At 50.6% G+C, this 14,914-nt stretch overlaps 6 protein-coding genes across 6 annotated transcripts; 2 read left to right on the forward strand and 4 right to left on the reverse strand.

The window, feature by feature from the left end:
• Nucleotides 1–74: 74 nt before the first annotated feature.
• LTR84_000471 (uncharacterized protein) lies at nt 75–1,157 on the reverse strand (the record flags this gene model as incomplete). Its single annotated transcript, XM_064844101.1, has 1 exon — nt 75–1,157. The coding sequence occupies one exon, from the start codon at nt 1,155–1,157 to the stop codon at nt 75–77; it is 1,083 nt and encodes a 360-aa protein (XP_064711961.1).
• A 694-nt stretch (nt 1,158–1,851) lies between these two features.
• On the forward strand, nt 1,852–3,141 carry LTR84_000472 (uncharacterized protein; the record flags this gene model as incomplete). The annotated part of the gene is made up of 3 exons (XM_064844102.1): nt 1,852–2,231; nt 2,329–2,475; nt 2,547–3,141. The coding sequence occupies 3 exons, from the start codon at nt 1,852–1,854 to the stop codon at nt 3,139–3,141; spliced, it is 1,122 nt and encodes a 373-aa protein (XP_064711962.1).
• A 127-nt stretch (nt 3,142–3,268) lies between these two features.
• LTR84_000473 (uncharacterized protein) lies at nt 3,269–4,195 on the reverse strand (the record flags this gene model as incomplete). Its single annotated transcript, XM_064844103.1, has 1 exon — nt 3,269–4,195. One exon carries the CDS (start codon nt 4,193–4,195, stop codon nt 3,269–3,271), a length of 927 nt encoding a protein of 308 aa, XP_064711963.1.
• Nucleotides 4,196–4,687: 492 nt separating this feature from the next.
• On the forward strand, nt 4,688–6,036 carry LTR84_000474 (uncharacterized protein; the record flags this gene model as incomplete). Its single annotated transcript, XM_064844104.1, has 2 exons — nt 4,688–4,741; nt 4,795–6,036. 2 exons carry the CDS (start codon nt 4,688–4,690, stop codon nt 6,034–6,036), a joined length of 1,296 nt encoding a protein of 431 aa, XP_064711964.1.
• A 1,155-nt stretch (nt 6,037–7,191) lies between these two features.
• Nucleotides 7,192–11,820, reverse strand: LTR84_000475 (uncharacterized protein; the record flags this gene model as incomplete). Its single annotated transcript, XM_064844105.1, has 1 exon — nt 7,192–11,820. One exon carries the CDS (start codon nt 11,818–11,820, stop codon nt 7,192–7,194), a length of 4,629 nt encoding a protein of 1,542 aa, XP_064711965.1.
• Nucleotides 11,821–12,912: 1,092 nt separating this feature from the next.
• LTR84_000476 (uncharacterized protein) lies at nt 12,913–13,473 on the reverse strand (the record flags this gene model as incomplete). Its single annotated transcript, XM_064844106.1, has 1 exon — nt 12,913–13,473. The coding sequence occupies one exon, from the start codon at nt 13,471–13,473 to the stop codon at nt 12,913–12,915; it is 561 nt and encodes a 186-aa protein (XP_064711966.1).
• Nucleotides 13,474–14,914: the final 1,441 nt, after the last annotated feature.

Genomic DNA, 14,914 nt, shown 5'->3' on the forward strand with positions numbered 1-14,914 from the left:
CCAATATTCATCAATCTCATGGGGAAGTGTATCTTACTGGGTGGCCGATCGATGAAGAAGGGGCTTTTGGCTTGCTAGGTAGTTAGTTGAGCTTTGTTGTACTTGTACAGCTCTTGAACGACTACTTCATTGATCGTCAAAAATCCTTGTTCCTTTGCTCTCCTTCGATTGTGACTGCTGCGTTCATGAGGCATTCTAGCCTGCCCTTGGTCCGGAAGCATCTTGGTTTCCCTGATTGACCGTGATAAGTCGTTTGCATACCCCTTGATATGATCTAGAGGCTGAATAATGCTAGGATCAAACGCTAGCACCAGGTAGCCAAAATCAGAGAGCAATGGGGTAGGCTCAGCACTGCCGGCGACAATACCGAGAAGCTGGACCATGATCGCCAAACCGCTGCCTTTATGCCCTCCCCATGATGTCAGAGCGCCCTGCAACGCCTTCAAAGGATCTGTCGTTATGTTTCCTTCACTGTCGTACGCTGATCCATCTGGAAGGCTCGTTCCGAGCCTGCTGGCAAGTACAACCTGAGCATACATGATGTTGCTCGTTCCGATATCCCAGATGATTGGTTGATCAGGGTCATCTGTGGGGAACCCAATGCAAAATGGGTTCGTACAGACTTTGGGTTCGTAGCCGCCGTGAGGTGCCACGATTCGCGAACCATTGGACGCAATGAAGACGATCAAGTCCTCCCTGGTAGCCATCTCAGCGTAGTATGCTAGATTGCCAGAGTACCAGAAGCCATTCGCCCCAACGACCGCCACCCCAGCAGCCTTTGCCTTCTCAACAGCTAATCTGGTCGCTTCATAGGCAACAAGATTGCCCACAGCACCGTGCCCGTCAAGATGGGCAAAGGTCAACCCAGATCGCGTCACCTCAATTGGTTGCACTTTGGGTGAGCCTGTGACTTGTAGCTGTTCGACGATACTCAGGACTCTCGCAAGGCCTGCAAATGGATGACCTCGCATTTCAGCGTCCACGAGATGGTCTGTGATGGTCCATGCTTGCTGGCTGCTGTATCCAGCTTTCTCCAGCACGCTGTGACACAGCTTGATGGTGTCTTCGATCGAGATTTGGACCTTTCCGTCATTAGAAGTCCCATTTGTGGGCGACGGAGATGACTTGTACGGAACAGGCTCTAGAGAAGCAGACATGATGATAGATCCAAAGGTGTTTAAGACTCTACCAAGATGATTGCGTTCACCATTGAGTTACATTTCAGCACAAGCATCCTGAGATACATAAATCAGGATATGGGTCTGGCAATCCCCAAACAGCCTCCCCAACTTGGCCACGGACAGCCGAGGATGGACAGAGCTTTGGACAAGTCTTGCAAATTCAAGGGCTCTACTCTCTCCGCAGCAGCAATGTTGAGGGACTTCGGTGGCTGGAGATAATCTCTCATAGGAGATGTAGTTGCCCTCGAAGTCTCAGGGAATATCAGTACCATTGGGACCCATTGGACCACAGAGCCGAGATGCCGAAGCACCAAAGGCAATCAACCGAGCGACGTCCCCCTTACTCCTCTGTCATGGACACCCGCACTTTTCGCCTGGGCGATGAACACAATCTTCAGAATTTTCGATTTTCTGAGATCCTCCTGCTGGTTTAAACTTGGTCCTGACGATCTGCGGGGTCATTAAAGACTAGAGACCTACCAAAAATGGTCCCCTCGGCTGTTTTGATCCCACATTTGCTTATGACAGCCTGTGTGAAGATTGGAGCGCGTCCCATGTGATGGTCCACGTTAAACGAACATTACACAGATTTAATATTCTCCTTATATGAGCCATTATCTCGTCTGAGTATAAGCGTTGGTGATTAAACAAGAAGATAGACAAAGTCAACATGGCTGAAGCACAGAGTCAAAGCATTACCAACACCTTGAAACCAAAGTTGAACATTCCAGCCTCTTCAGTGTCAATATCCGTGAAAATAATCGATGCCTCGACCATCTCCAACGTACCTGCTCATGCATTAGTTACACCTATGGTGCCTGGCTACAAGACAGCATCGCCAGCGCCTTCATATTGCTTTCTCCTTGAACATCCCTCCGGGCAGAAAGTGCTCTTCGACCTCGGGATCCGCAAAGACTGGCAGAACCTTGCTCCGGCCATTGTCGAGAGGTTTAAGAAGGTTGGACATCAACCTAGCGCTGAGAAGAATATCTCAGAGGTTCTTGACGATGCCGGGGTTGGGAAGGAGAATGTCAATGCTGTGATATGGAGGTACGTCAACTAGTGACCACGCGAATTGCCGCTTGTCCTTGACACTCGATGCTCTCCTGGTGTGTCATATCAAATGCTAACCATGTGAAATATCCAGCCATGCGCATTGGGACCATATAGGGGACATGTCCACTTTTGGGCCCGAGACCGAACTGGTGGTGGGACCGGGATTCAAGGACTTCTTCCTGGGTGAAGGTGATGGGAAGAACTCTGCCCTTGGGAGTGTGCAGTCAAGCGATGTCGAGTGAGTCAAACCGACTGCAAGTAGATATGTAAAGACCGCAAGACCGTGAAACTAACTTTGACGACGGTTAGAGGTCGGACTGTTCGTGAGATTCAATTCCAAGGGGTGGGCATCGGCAAGATTGGCAAATTCCCAGCTTTCGATTATTTTCAAGACGGCTCCTTATACCTTTTGGACACTCCTGGGCATTGTGTCGCTCACCTGTGTGCCTTGGTCCGGACGACCACGAACCCAGACACATTTGTCTTCTTAGGAGGCGATGCAGCACACCATTGCGGCGAGGTTCGTCCATCGGCCTATGTTCCGATGCCTGAACCAATTTTGAAGACCACGGCGAAAACGTCTGTAAACCAACACGATCAATTACCTGCTTGCCCTGGCTCCTGGTATGAGGATCTACAGATTTCGCGTGATCGCGACCCAAAGGGCCCACTCTGGCAACCAGCATTTGGTCACAATATGGAGGAAGTGATGACCACTATCCAAAGTATGCAGGAATATGACGGAGATGAAAGTGTTTTTGTCATCTTGGCTCACGATCCGTCTTTGCGATCGTCAGAAGTGCGTTTCTTTCCACAAGAGATCAACGACTGGAAGCAAAGAGGGCTGAATCAGAAGCTGAGATGGAAGTGGACGGAAGAAATTCTTGACACGTTGAATTGCTAGGGTTTCTTATGAATGGTATCGAGCTTGTATTTGATTCTAGCAATGTGTACCTACCTAGGTAGAGATTGAGATTCCTCTCCACCGCACTTGGAATTGATGCATACTTCCATTCCATGTCGCGACCATTTCAACCGTCCAAAGAATAACCCACATCCTCACCCCGGCCCATGGCAAGCAGCCTTGTCCGCATGGCCTCAGCTCGTTCGCCCCTGGGACCCTCGATCTGAAACTGTGCCCGATCAACCCACTTTCCAACGGCATGTTGCAAGACTTGCCGTGCTCTCTCGTTCCCATGACCTGCCAATCCAACCGAACCATGTAGCGTCATGCGCCCTAGGGACTCCTTCGCATTGATGCCCCTGTAGATACCACGGTGCAGGATGTTGCTGTCGTAGAACACTGCATCACCTGCCTGTAGCTCCACCACTAGCTGGTCCGGGAGACTCGGCTCGTAAGGCGCAGCATTTCTCTCTATGTCGGTCCGAATTCTGCGGTGGCTCCCAGGAATCACAATAAGTGATGCATCGTCGAAGAGCGCGATGTTGTACTGCGCATGTAGTTGCTGACCCTGCGGACTTTTCTCTTGAAGCTGCTTGGCTTCCTGCTCTTCAGTCACTTCAGGACGAATGTCGTCCCGATGCCAGCGAAGTTCAAAATCCGTATTTTTCGCTGGGCTTACGAGGAGATTGAACAATTCCATGACTAACTTGTCATCGCCCGCCGGATCATCTTTGAGACCTACCAGCTCCTTGACTACCGAGAGCACCTCATCGGAGAAGTAGAGTTCCGCGAATGTATCTCGAACGTTCATGTCTGGGTGAAGGAGATGTTGTACACCCCAGATGTTATCACCCTCCTGCCACTCATGCCAAGGTGGATATTGCTTCGGCACCGTTCGTATGTACGGCCACTTACCCTCACGAGCCCTTTCTGTTGTGTATTTACAGGCTGCTCTCATGGCCAGGAGTAATTGTGGTGACAGAAGCTGTGGGATTTTGACGAACCCATCTCTTCGGAGAGCATCGAGATAGGGTGTATCAGGTTTGACTGCCATGTTGAGCGTGACTATTTGACAGCGGAGTTCTGAAATGACTTTATAGTAGCGATACCTTTCTCTCTTGTAGCATTCTGAACGATACTCCAATGTCGTTAGTATGATGCAGATGAGACAAGTGGATATCAAGCGGTTGATGGATGATAGCCATCAATACATAGGTGGTTAGTGAAGCAGCAAAGCTTCTTGACTGGCGAAGGATAGAAATGCCGCCGCCCTTAGAAGACTAAAGGGGTGCTTGGCATCACTTAGTGAGCACTCCAACTTAATGACGACCCGAACATCACCGTTGACAGATGCACACCCCACCAGCGCACCTGATCTTAACCACGGTGGGTTATCTGACTATCATATCTGACACCATTCACAGCGCCCTTGAGTCTTGCAAAGCAGGCAGTAACAGGCCAAGAAAGACACACGACAACCGCCTGGAATATTCGCAGACTCACCAGAGGCGACGCAACCACCTCAGGTGCCCAAGTTCCGCTCACCATGGCAGTTGACCTCTCGACAACGAAGCTCAACCCAGATAGTCACATTTTACTGGTACGCCTAAATCTCGAAGATAGTTAATCTCATACTGAATAGCTCAATTGCAGGACCAACCGCTCTTGCGGCTTCCCCATGAACTTGTTCGTCGCAATTTCAGAAATACGCAACGCTATGTCGAACGAGAGAGAGACCAGATTCTGCCTGCCCTCAAGGACGCAGCCAATGCCGCCCTGAGTTCTTCCCAAACACCGGACCAGACTATAGCATCTCTAGATGCCATGATACAGAGAATGCATAACTTCAAGCGCAAGTTGGAGAAACTACATGTCGAGGAAGAAGCACTGCATGACCACACTGCGAAACGCATCAAACATTTACAAGACCTCTATGAAATACCCTCTTTGACGGACGTACAATATGAACACTGGTCACGGACTCGACTAGACAGACTCATGGTCGACTACCTTCTACGTTCAGGATACTCCAGATCAGCGAATGTGCTGGCCGAAACCAAACAGATATCCCACCTGATCGACCTCGATACCTTTGTGACATGTCACAAGATTGCTTCATCTCTCGCTCGAGGTGAGACAAAGGACGCCCTCGGCTGGATCAACGAAAACAAGAGCTCACTGAAAAAACTCATCACCTCGCCCAACAAAACCACTGACCTGGAGTTCGAACTCCGTCTACAACAGTATATTGAACTTGTCCGGGCAGGCACTACGGCCAAGAAACTCGAGGCAATGGTGCACGCTCAACAACATCTCACAGCCCATGCGGCATCCCGCTCACAACCTATATTGCACGCAGCCGGTCTCCTGGCACAACCACCGGACACCCACGCCGAACCGTACCGAGCCCTCTTCTCCCCATCACGATGGCACCATCTATCCAATCTATTCATCGAAACTCACCACAACCTCCTCGCTCTCCCCGTCCAACCACTCTTGCACGTCGCCCTATCAGCAGGACTCTCCGCTCTCAAAACCCCGGCCTGCCACAGCGCCTATAATCCCGCCAGCTCATCGACGCCAGGCCACGCACACATGGCGACCAACACATCTCTCTGTCCGATCTGCAGCATGGAACTCAACGACCTCGCGCGGAACGTGCCGTACGCGCATCACACGACCAGTTCAGTCGAGCCCGACCCCGTCGTCCTGCCCAACGGCCGCATCTACGGCCGCGACCGCCTGGAAGACCTGCAGCGGAAGCTGGCCATGGCGGGTCTGAGTGGCGACGCCGGCGTCAGCGATCTCCAGATCGGGAAGGAAGGCGAGGTCCGCGATCCCACCACCGGCGAGACTTTCAGCTGGGACCAAGTCCGGAAGGTCTATATCATGTAGGCCGGCAGAGAGGAGGGACCAATCAAGAAATATGATGACTACTGATCTAGCTTCAACGGGACGTAGAGCTTTCGCTCGCTCGATATTCTCGGCCCAAAAGCTTTTTATTGCCATCATCTCAACACCCGCTCCACTAAACAAGGCATTGCTAGCTGGCAGACTCATGATGAGACCTCGGAGCAATCCACAATGAAAGACACGAGTCATCGCGCAGATAGATAGTCACGAAGAATAAGAATAAGAATAAGAAAAAGGGTGTTTATGTTTCGCAATTTGATAATTCCATTACTTCATTGATGTTTTCATTCTAAGTGTAATTCGAGTTTGTGTGTGTGTGATCTTGATTACTCCCGCACTCCTGCACTCCCTTTGAAATGCTCCAGTGACGGGAGGAAAGAGGAAGGGAAGGAAACCCCCGGACACACGCACGAATGCATCCCGTGACATACATACATGACAGCCAAGAAAAAAGTAGTGATCGTCAGTCAATAGAGTAAACAACAATAACAGGGCGATTTCTTTTTTTAACTCCGTCAGATCTCAGCTTTACCTTCGGCCTCCTCGTACGAACACAAAGGCTTTCCCACAACTCATCCACTCACTCACTCACTCACTCCCGCTCCAGTTGAAGTGACATGGACTCAGGTTGGAACGGGTCGGACAAGAAAGACCCGATCATGGGAGAATCTGAGTGTTTCCCGCAGTGGGGTTCCTAGGTACTTCCTTCACAATCCCTCTCGCCCCGGCTCACCAAACGACCACAGTCCTTGAAGTTTGGATTAGGATTACTCAGAAAACACATTAGGAGATTAATCGGCTTTTCGAATAGTCCATGAAAAAAGAAGTGTAAGCTTTTTGGTTTCAGCAGGACAACGCCGCATAACTTTTGTTGGCTTTTTGTTCGTTTTTGAGGATTTGGGTTCGGAGAGGTTTGATACACCGCGACCGTGCAAAACAAGTGGAAGGTGCCGTTGTGGCTGGAAGTGAGTGGAAGTTGTTCAGGCGTGTCCGGTCCTGGTAGGTGTCTGGGCAGCGGAACCCGATGGTGCACCGCTTCTTCTCGCTGTTCCTCTCAGGCTCATACTCATGCTAACGCCACGGTGAGTATGGCTTGTACTGGATGCGTGCCGGTGGGCATGTGTCAACGTTGACACATCATGCTTGCCTATTCGGGTTTTGGTTAGTAAAAGGTGTTTTCTGAGCAGGAGGCCATTCGATATGAGTTGGCTTACCATCACAACATGCTCGGACATTCTCCAGACCTCCAAAGCCAATTTGTTCCTGTCTCAACATCTCTCTTCGAAGTTCTTCTGCTGAATCCTTCCGACCATCACTAACGACACTTGCATCGTAAATGCTTGCACCTTCACTAGCAGCTCCGCCAGGAGTGGCCGTGCCTTCAGAGGCTCGAGGTGTTCTTCCCGTTACCGAACCAATCATGCGAGAAAACCGACTCACGCTACTTGCTCTCAAAGTCCGGTCTTTGTCACCATCCTGAGTTTGATCGGAACGACTTCTTCGTAATGCAGAGTTAGGTGCCGTGCGGCTGGCTGTGGAATCTTGTGGGTCGCGTGTGGAAGTGCTGCTGACTGCAATACCAGGTGGAAGAGTCTGAGCCTGGGCCATTGACCCTCGAGTTGTCCTCGAGTTGTAGCTGGACAGGCTCATTCGACTCCCGTCCCGCACCAGTTTGGCCCCATAGCCAGCTCCATTGACATTGAACTCGTTCACATCATCTCGCGTTATCTCATTTCCTCCAGCAGTGTAGCTCTCGCCATTTTGTTCCTCATTGCGCACTAGCAAATACTTCAAAGCATTCAACCACGTTTCATGTCTTTGGCCAGTACTTGCTGTGAACCTTACCCGACGACCTGGGGTTACGACTTCAAGACTTTTGCGGTGCAAGCCGGGTGGCATGGGATTGTCATCGTTGACCACCTGAACGCTTTCAATCAAAACACTCTTTGCTTTCAGTTCACTTCTGCCAGCTGTCTGGGGATCTTGATCAGACCAGTAGAGAGTCTTCGTGTAAGGATGGACCCAGAAATATCTACGATGGCGTGTTTCAGACATCTCCGCCCGACCTGCTTTTCGAGTATACTTCCATAAAAACTCTCCGATCATAGTTTGGGTAATAGCCTGAATGATTCTCGGGTCAGTGCCGAAGCCATGTGTTGCGACTTGTGGATTGCCTGGGGTATTGAAGCGGACATCGATCTCCGAGGCAAAGGAAGACACTGATGAGCGACGCGACATCTGCGATGTAATCGTTCCCCGATTCTGGCGAGTAACATTGGATGTTCGTACGGTGTTGCTCTCACGAGTAGGAGATCGAACAGAGTCCCCAGGTGTCTTTGGTCGCCGCATAGCTGAGGCGGGAAATGCCGGTGGCCCCATGAGAGTTGTTGCTTGGTTGGGTTGACTGCTTTCGCGGGTTGGCGATGCAACTCTGCTACTTGCTTTGGCAATCACTTCTCGGTGATCAAGAGGTAGGGGGGGATGATTGGAGTTGGCACTAGACAGTCTCTGGCTCGACGCGCTAGAAGGACGTTTGATTGGTGAAGGGAAAGGGAATGCCGAAAATGAGTCCCGATCAAGTGCTTGGGTGGATATAGGGGTTAGTTCCTTGGGCTTGCTGATGGCAGCAGGCGTTGGTACTACAATAGGCGCTGGTACGGCCGTGCTGGTCCTGTTTTGTAAGGCTTTCTCTATCTCTTCGGCGCTAAGGAGCGTCTGTGAGGCTTGATCGTTGCTGGAGGAGTGGACCAGGACGGTGTTTTGGTGAGTCTTCTCGGATTCCAGCGATGTTTTCGGCTTGCTGGCCGCAGAATTACCAGAGACATCACTTAGGGGCTTCCTATGACCAATGTCAGATGCGACTGCACGTGGCTCTTGCTCGCTCGTCTCGTCTTCCATGATCGATGGGCCCTTTGTGTCTTTCGAGGCAGCAAACCCTAGTGCAGCAGCTGTCGACGCAAGGAGCCCACTCACGCCGGCTTTCTGAGCGGTACGGGGACGGCTAGGGCTGTCCTCCACTTGGGTAGACACAGAAGCGAATGTATTTGACTTAGGCTTGACCGGTGTCTGAACCGGTGGCTCGATTGGCTCTGTCATCTGGGTGTAGATGGATGAGAATGAGAAATTCTCAAATGCTGGTACTGGTGCTGGTACTTGGAGCGCCTTTTCTGGTGAAAGTGGCTCAGTGCCGTGCATCAGCAGATTTGAGAAGCCAAACGGTTGTGGAGGTTGTGCAACGTTAGTTCTGTCAATTTCAGATAGCGTTGGTTCTGGGTCTCGCTCTTCATCCCAAACAGTCTTCGGCGGAGTGATAAAGGCAGTGTTTCTGATCGGACTTTCTGGAAGAGTTCTCTGCGGAGTCCATTGTGTCCCATTATCAATGTTTCTAATAGGTGAATTGGGAAGAGTGGGGGGTAAGGGGAAGTCGAGTGGTGAAGGTGAGTATGATTTAGTGTGTTCGGCTGAAGCTGCCTTGGAAAAGTGAGGTGAAGATGGAGCACTTGTGCCTCTTTCTTCCGTAAGCACCGCACCCGAGGCTAGATCTGGTGTCGCCTCAGGTTGCCATGGTTCCGTCATTGTCCCCGAGTCAACCACCAGAATGTTCTTGCCGGTGAGCAGCGGGGTGTCAAGAGTGCTCTGCCTGCTTGGAGTAATAGCAGGGACGCCTGGTGTAGATGTAACGGAGGTTATGCTGGATCTGCCAGGAGTTCCAAAATTCGAACTCTCCTCGTATCCGCCCAATTCCGCGAAAAGACTCTGTTCAGCAGCTGGCGGGCTACGCTCACTGGTCACAGTTGCTGGAGAATCTGCACTAGGTCCTTCAGAGTAAAGATGAGTAGGCGTATTTTCCCTCGAAAACCTCGATTGACGACCATTCTTCAAGCGGAATTTGTGGGTTTGAGTGACAACTGGCGTCTTCAGGTCTTCATCATCGTCGTCTTCTCCTGCTGACGTAGAAGCAGTGCTGATATATGAATGTCTATCACCAATGGGCTTGAAAGAGAGGGTCGGTCTTGGACCTCTTGGAGCTCTAGTCCGCTGAGACAGCGATGCAGTCTCTTCGGTTTCAGTCAAATCATCGGTGCTATCACCTGCCATACTCTCGGCACCTGTCTGGAACTCTTCACTTTCAGTAGTGTGGCGTTCATCTGCAGTCTCAAAAGTGCTTTCATTCTCGGTCGCGGTGTGATACGCATCACTAGCGTCCGTGATGCCTCCCCCAGCATGACTAGGAACTGCAAGAAATCGCTGACTAGAAGCATGAGTCGGGGTGTCTGCAATATGGTCCTCCCAATCATCCTCATCGAGCTCAATGTCAGTTCGAGATCTCCTGCTGCTCCCGAGCATATTGGGATGTAGCGGCTTCTTGAACGCATCGGATTTGGATTTTGGTCGCTTGCTCCCACTGCCAAGGCCTCCGTCACCACGACGTTGCTCTAGTTCATCTCGGGCATCTTGTAGCATGCGCTTGAGTTCGATTTTTTCGGTCTTTTCGCGATGAATGTTATTCTTGAGGTTTTGAATCATTCTATGTGCATGATGTAGCGAGCTTCGGAGGGTCTCTGATTCCAAGCCTCCATGGCGTGGTGTTGCCTTGGTTGGAGAGGGTGGAGGGGAATCTTCTGGGGCATCGACATCTCGGAACTCCTCATCATGCTCATTGCCGAGGACATTTTGGGCATCAGGGTTCTGACTACGTAGCCTTGCAGCAACAGCATGAGCAAGCTCTTGGTTCTGAGCTGTCAGCTCGTCAAGTTTACTCTGTAGAGATGCCCGTTCGCTCTCACCCACGTCAATGGTTCTTTTCAGAGTGTGAATTTCCGAGTCGTGTGCCTTTTTCGCCGTTGTGTGATCTTCTGACAACTTGCCATGTTGTGAGCGGAGCTCATCCATCTCAGTCTGAGACCGAATCTTCTCAGCAAGGGCCACGGCCAGGCTTGCTTGGAGCTTCTTTTCACGGTCATTGGCCTCACGAGCAGCCGCCATTAGTTCATGAGATTGGGTTTCGAGGTTCCAATTTTCATCCTTGTATTTTTGTTCGTTTTCATCATGGGCCCTCAGTCGTTGGGTAAAAACCAAAGTATCCCTTTCCAGCCGATCTCTCTCCGCATTGGCCTGTTTAAGAAGTTCATCGCGTTCGGAAACAGCAGTTTGCAACTGGCGAACTTGGGCGAGTAGTGACGTGCTAATATCAGCAGCAAATTGAAGATCTCCAGCTCGATTACTGGGCTGATTCCTCTGTCGTCTGCTTGGAGCGGTGACTTTCGTTGGCGAGGCGGTGGCTTGACTCGAGAAGGTTGAGGGTTCCGCTCCGGGCTTTTCTTCTCCACTGACGGCGCGTGACTTGGGCCCTAGCAAAGCCCGGGCGATTTCTTTTCCCACATCGTTGTGTTCTTTCTCCAAATCTGCCAGTCTGCGTCTCAACTCGGGCGAGATTTCGGCGTCGCCTTGCTGCTGATCGACCTCGCGGAGCTTCTCTTGTAAATCTGCTTGTTGTTGCAACAAGGACTGACCAAGCTTCTGGGTATCTTGTAGACGACGCTCTGTTTCGGTGATATGCGCCTCCAAGCTGCGCTTGACCTGTGAGGGTGATGTGCTTGCTCCCAAAGTGATTGCGTCAGGATCAATGAGTGCAGAATAGCGGTGGGCATGTGCAGGGTGGTCCGAAGGTGTATAATCGATGAAAGGGTCCATCATTCCATTTGTTGACGCGTGTAGACCATTGCTGATTGAGGGGTCTCCTCCTTCCAGCACCGCGGTAGCCATGGTGGTGGAGGGAGGAAAGGGAGTCGTGGAAGAAGTGAGATGGGAGTGTTTACCGAAGTCAATGTGTCTGTGCGGTGGCGGAGATCATGGTTTTGGACAGTTGAGGCGCTCGGGACGAAGATTGGTCGTGATATGGAGTACTGGGACGGAAGGATAATTGAGGCTTGATAACGAGCGGAAATGGTTTGATCAACTTGAACGTGGTGCAAGCGATGTCAACAGACAAAAAGAAGGACTCGGTTAAGGGATGGAGAATGATTGGCTGCGGGGGTTGTTGACGCGTTTGGACAAGTGCTGGGTGATTAGTGGAGAATAATAGTCGACGAGGAGGGCGTGGATTGGAGCAGCCGGACTGATTGATTCATAAGAATACGGCGTAGCAATGGGGATAGGCAGGTAAAGAGTAAGCAGTCTAGGATCAACCAGGATGACCACAGTTCGACCTGGTGAAAACCGGTTCTATGTAAGACACGTGGAGGGATATTGAACCACACAAATTTCTGGTGAAACAACAACAGAAAGACGGTAGGCACGAGTAGGTCTTTAAAGTCGGTGCCTGAGTAGATTTCCCTGGGGCACAGTTGATCGGTGATGGATTCATGCCTGCTCTTTTTTCCGTGCTTTTTTCCACATCAATCCAGGATCCCCGTTGCTAGTCGTCTGAGGTGCGTTGTTCCCTACATTAGTTCGCTGCAACGGATGTAAGAATTGAGGGGGAATCCTGCGGCATTCACGGTGTACGGCGTTGGGGACCTCTCGTTGGACCGAGGAATTTGGACTTGAAGCTCCAATATTCATAATTGAGGAGGCGCTGGCGCTCCTCATTCATATTGAAACACAAATCAAAAGTGCTTAACTATACAATACGTACACATATTTGTGTGAAGTCTATTAACATGGGGCATAACCCGGGGTGGGCTTGGTCACCGTATTTACATTTCTGGTGGTGGGTGCCACAAAGCTCACGGAAATCAGCGTCAACAACATCTTATGAGATATTGACCTGTTCGTGCAGAGCTTGGCTATCCAACAATAAGCTGGATGTTCATGAATGTTCCAAGAGGGATCTCGTGTCGGAGCTCCAGGGCGTGTTCACGACCAATTTCGGTTTGGTCTCTCCTTCTCTCGCAATCCACCGATTCGTTCGAGATCAAGAGACTGGAATCGGTTGGCATCTTGCTGTTGATATGGTGGAAGGTTGTGGCGATTCAATGGTTCCATTCCAACACTGCCCGAGTCGGTGATGTGCACCACAACGACGCGGCCCTTTTGAGAGCCACCAGACTTGTCGTCTTCGTCGGGAAATGTAATGTGAATTTCGGGTACAGCTCCAGAAGGTGGGTTGGATGAATTATGAATGAGATTCATCTTCTCGTCATAGACGAAGACGGATTCATTTCTGTGGCCTGTGTTGAAATTGCTGATTGATGCCGATCGACGATGATGCGGGGACACTTGGTGATAAGTAGGCAACACGGTCGCTTCTCTTGCCATTCTCCTGCGGCGTATCGCATAAAGAGCTAACGAACAAATGGATGCCAGAAACAGAAGTGTAAAGAAGACGAAGATGAGCTGGTTCATTTCGAATGATGGCGAATCGTCGTCCATCAAGGTGTCTGAAGTGCGGACACTCAGGCCGTTTAATGAATACATGATAAAGGTTCTGTCCTTCAAGGATGTGTAACCGAATATAGAATGCTGTGCCTGAGGCTGATGTTGGAGTGTCGGAGATCAGGCTCTGGCTCAGCGATCAACCTGCAGATAAGATCTGGGGGCCGTGGACTTCGCCTCAGATCTTCAACGCCTTATACACGAAAGGTTGGCAAAGACACTGCGGTGTGCATGCGCCTGGTCGAGTAAGAAGACGCGTGGTCGTATCTCAGCTGCAGTTCACACAGTGCACCGGGCGTTTGCTGTGTGAGTCCGGGTAGATAGGAGGTGGTGGCTGGTAGAGTACTCGGTAGTGGGGAAAAACGAGTGGACGGCGAAGAATTCAGCAAAAGAGTGAAGCTGAAAACTGCCTGGGTGAAAGAAATGGTTCAAACGGAAAACGTTGAAAGTGCCGTAAGAATTGACGAGGTCCAAGAAGAAGGAAGAGATGGATGAAAGTGAAGTACAAGATAGTGATTATTGATGTTCGACTTGGTTGAGCTTGGTAGGGAGTTGCGATGGAGTGGGCAACTACTGACTCTAGCCTCTAGCCTCTCGCCTCTAGGTACTGCCCATGGCTCTCCAGGCGGGTCGGTGGAAATCAAAGACAGGCAAAGTGCCTATTTCGCATCCTTCACGCGATGACAGGCATGTGGACCAGTTAAAGGCCGCCGGTAAGCCCGCTCCCACAAGGCTCAGACACTGAATCGAATCATTACTCCACACCCTCATCTTGCCGTTAGTGTTTGCCATCGCGGGCGCTTTGAGAAACCAATCAATTGAATCAAGCGATCGGTGACTCGGAGGTTGGCTCTCTCGGAGCCTCCACTCAATCAATCTACCTGCACATGTCGCACCCAGAGTGGATGCTTCCTATAGAAATTCGTCAACAAACAACTTCGCTTCAGATTGCTCTTGCCCAGTTTGTTTGCCGTTGCGAGCATGGATCCTCGATTTATGATCGACTAGCCGTGTTGGTTCTTTGGACGCGCAATGCAAGAAAAACATAGAACAATGCAGCACCGCACCTGCTTCATGCTATGGACGAGTACCGCGCATTCAGACTCAGCACTTTCTATTACCAAAGTATCAACGATGCACCTGGTGTCGTATATTCTTGTTGAAGGGTCTCTTTCTCATGCATACGAGTAGCTTCCCTCTATTCTTGTTCCAAAAGAGGCCATGATTGACACCCATGCAGCCTGCATTAGGCTTCTTGAAATTGTCTCACCTTTTCGCAGACGAACATATGGCGATCCGTTTGACAGTACGGTGGACCATTAAGGACTCCTCTAAGAGTATACTGATTCTCCGTACCAGTCCAGAAGTTCGAGATATTTGACTCGATCATGATGGGCAAATATGAATTATCGCTCTGCTTGGCGAATCCTCGATTTCCATGTGTCACTGTGTGCGAGAATTTGGAGCCAGGATACCTACCTAG

The sequence above is a fragment of the Exophiala bonariae genome (genome assembly GCF_035927105.1).
Source record: "Exophiala bonariae strain CCFEE 5792 chromosome Unknown scaffold_1, whole genome shotgun sequence".
Lineage (NCBI taxonomy): Eukaryota > Fungi > Ascomycota > Eurotiomycetes > Chaetothyriales > Herpotrichiellaceae > Exophiala > Exophiala bonariae.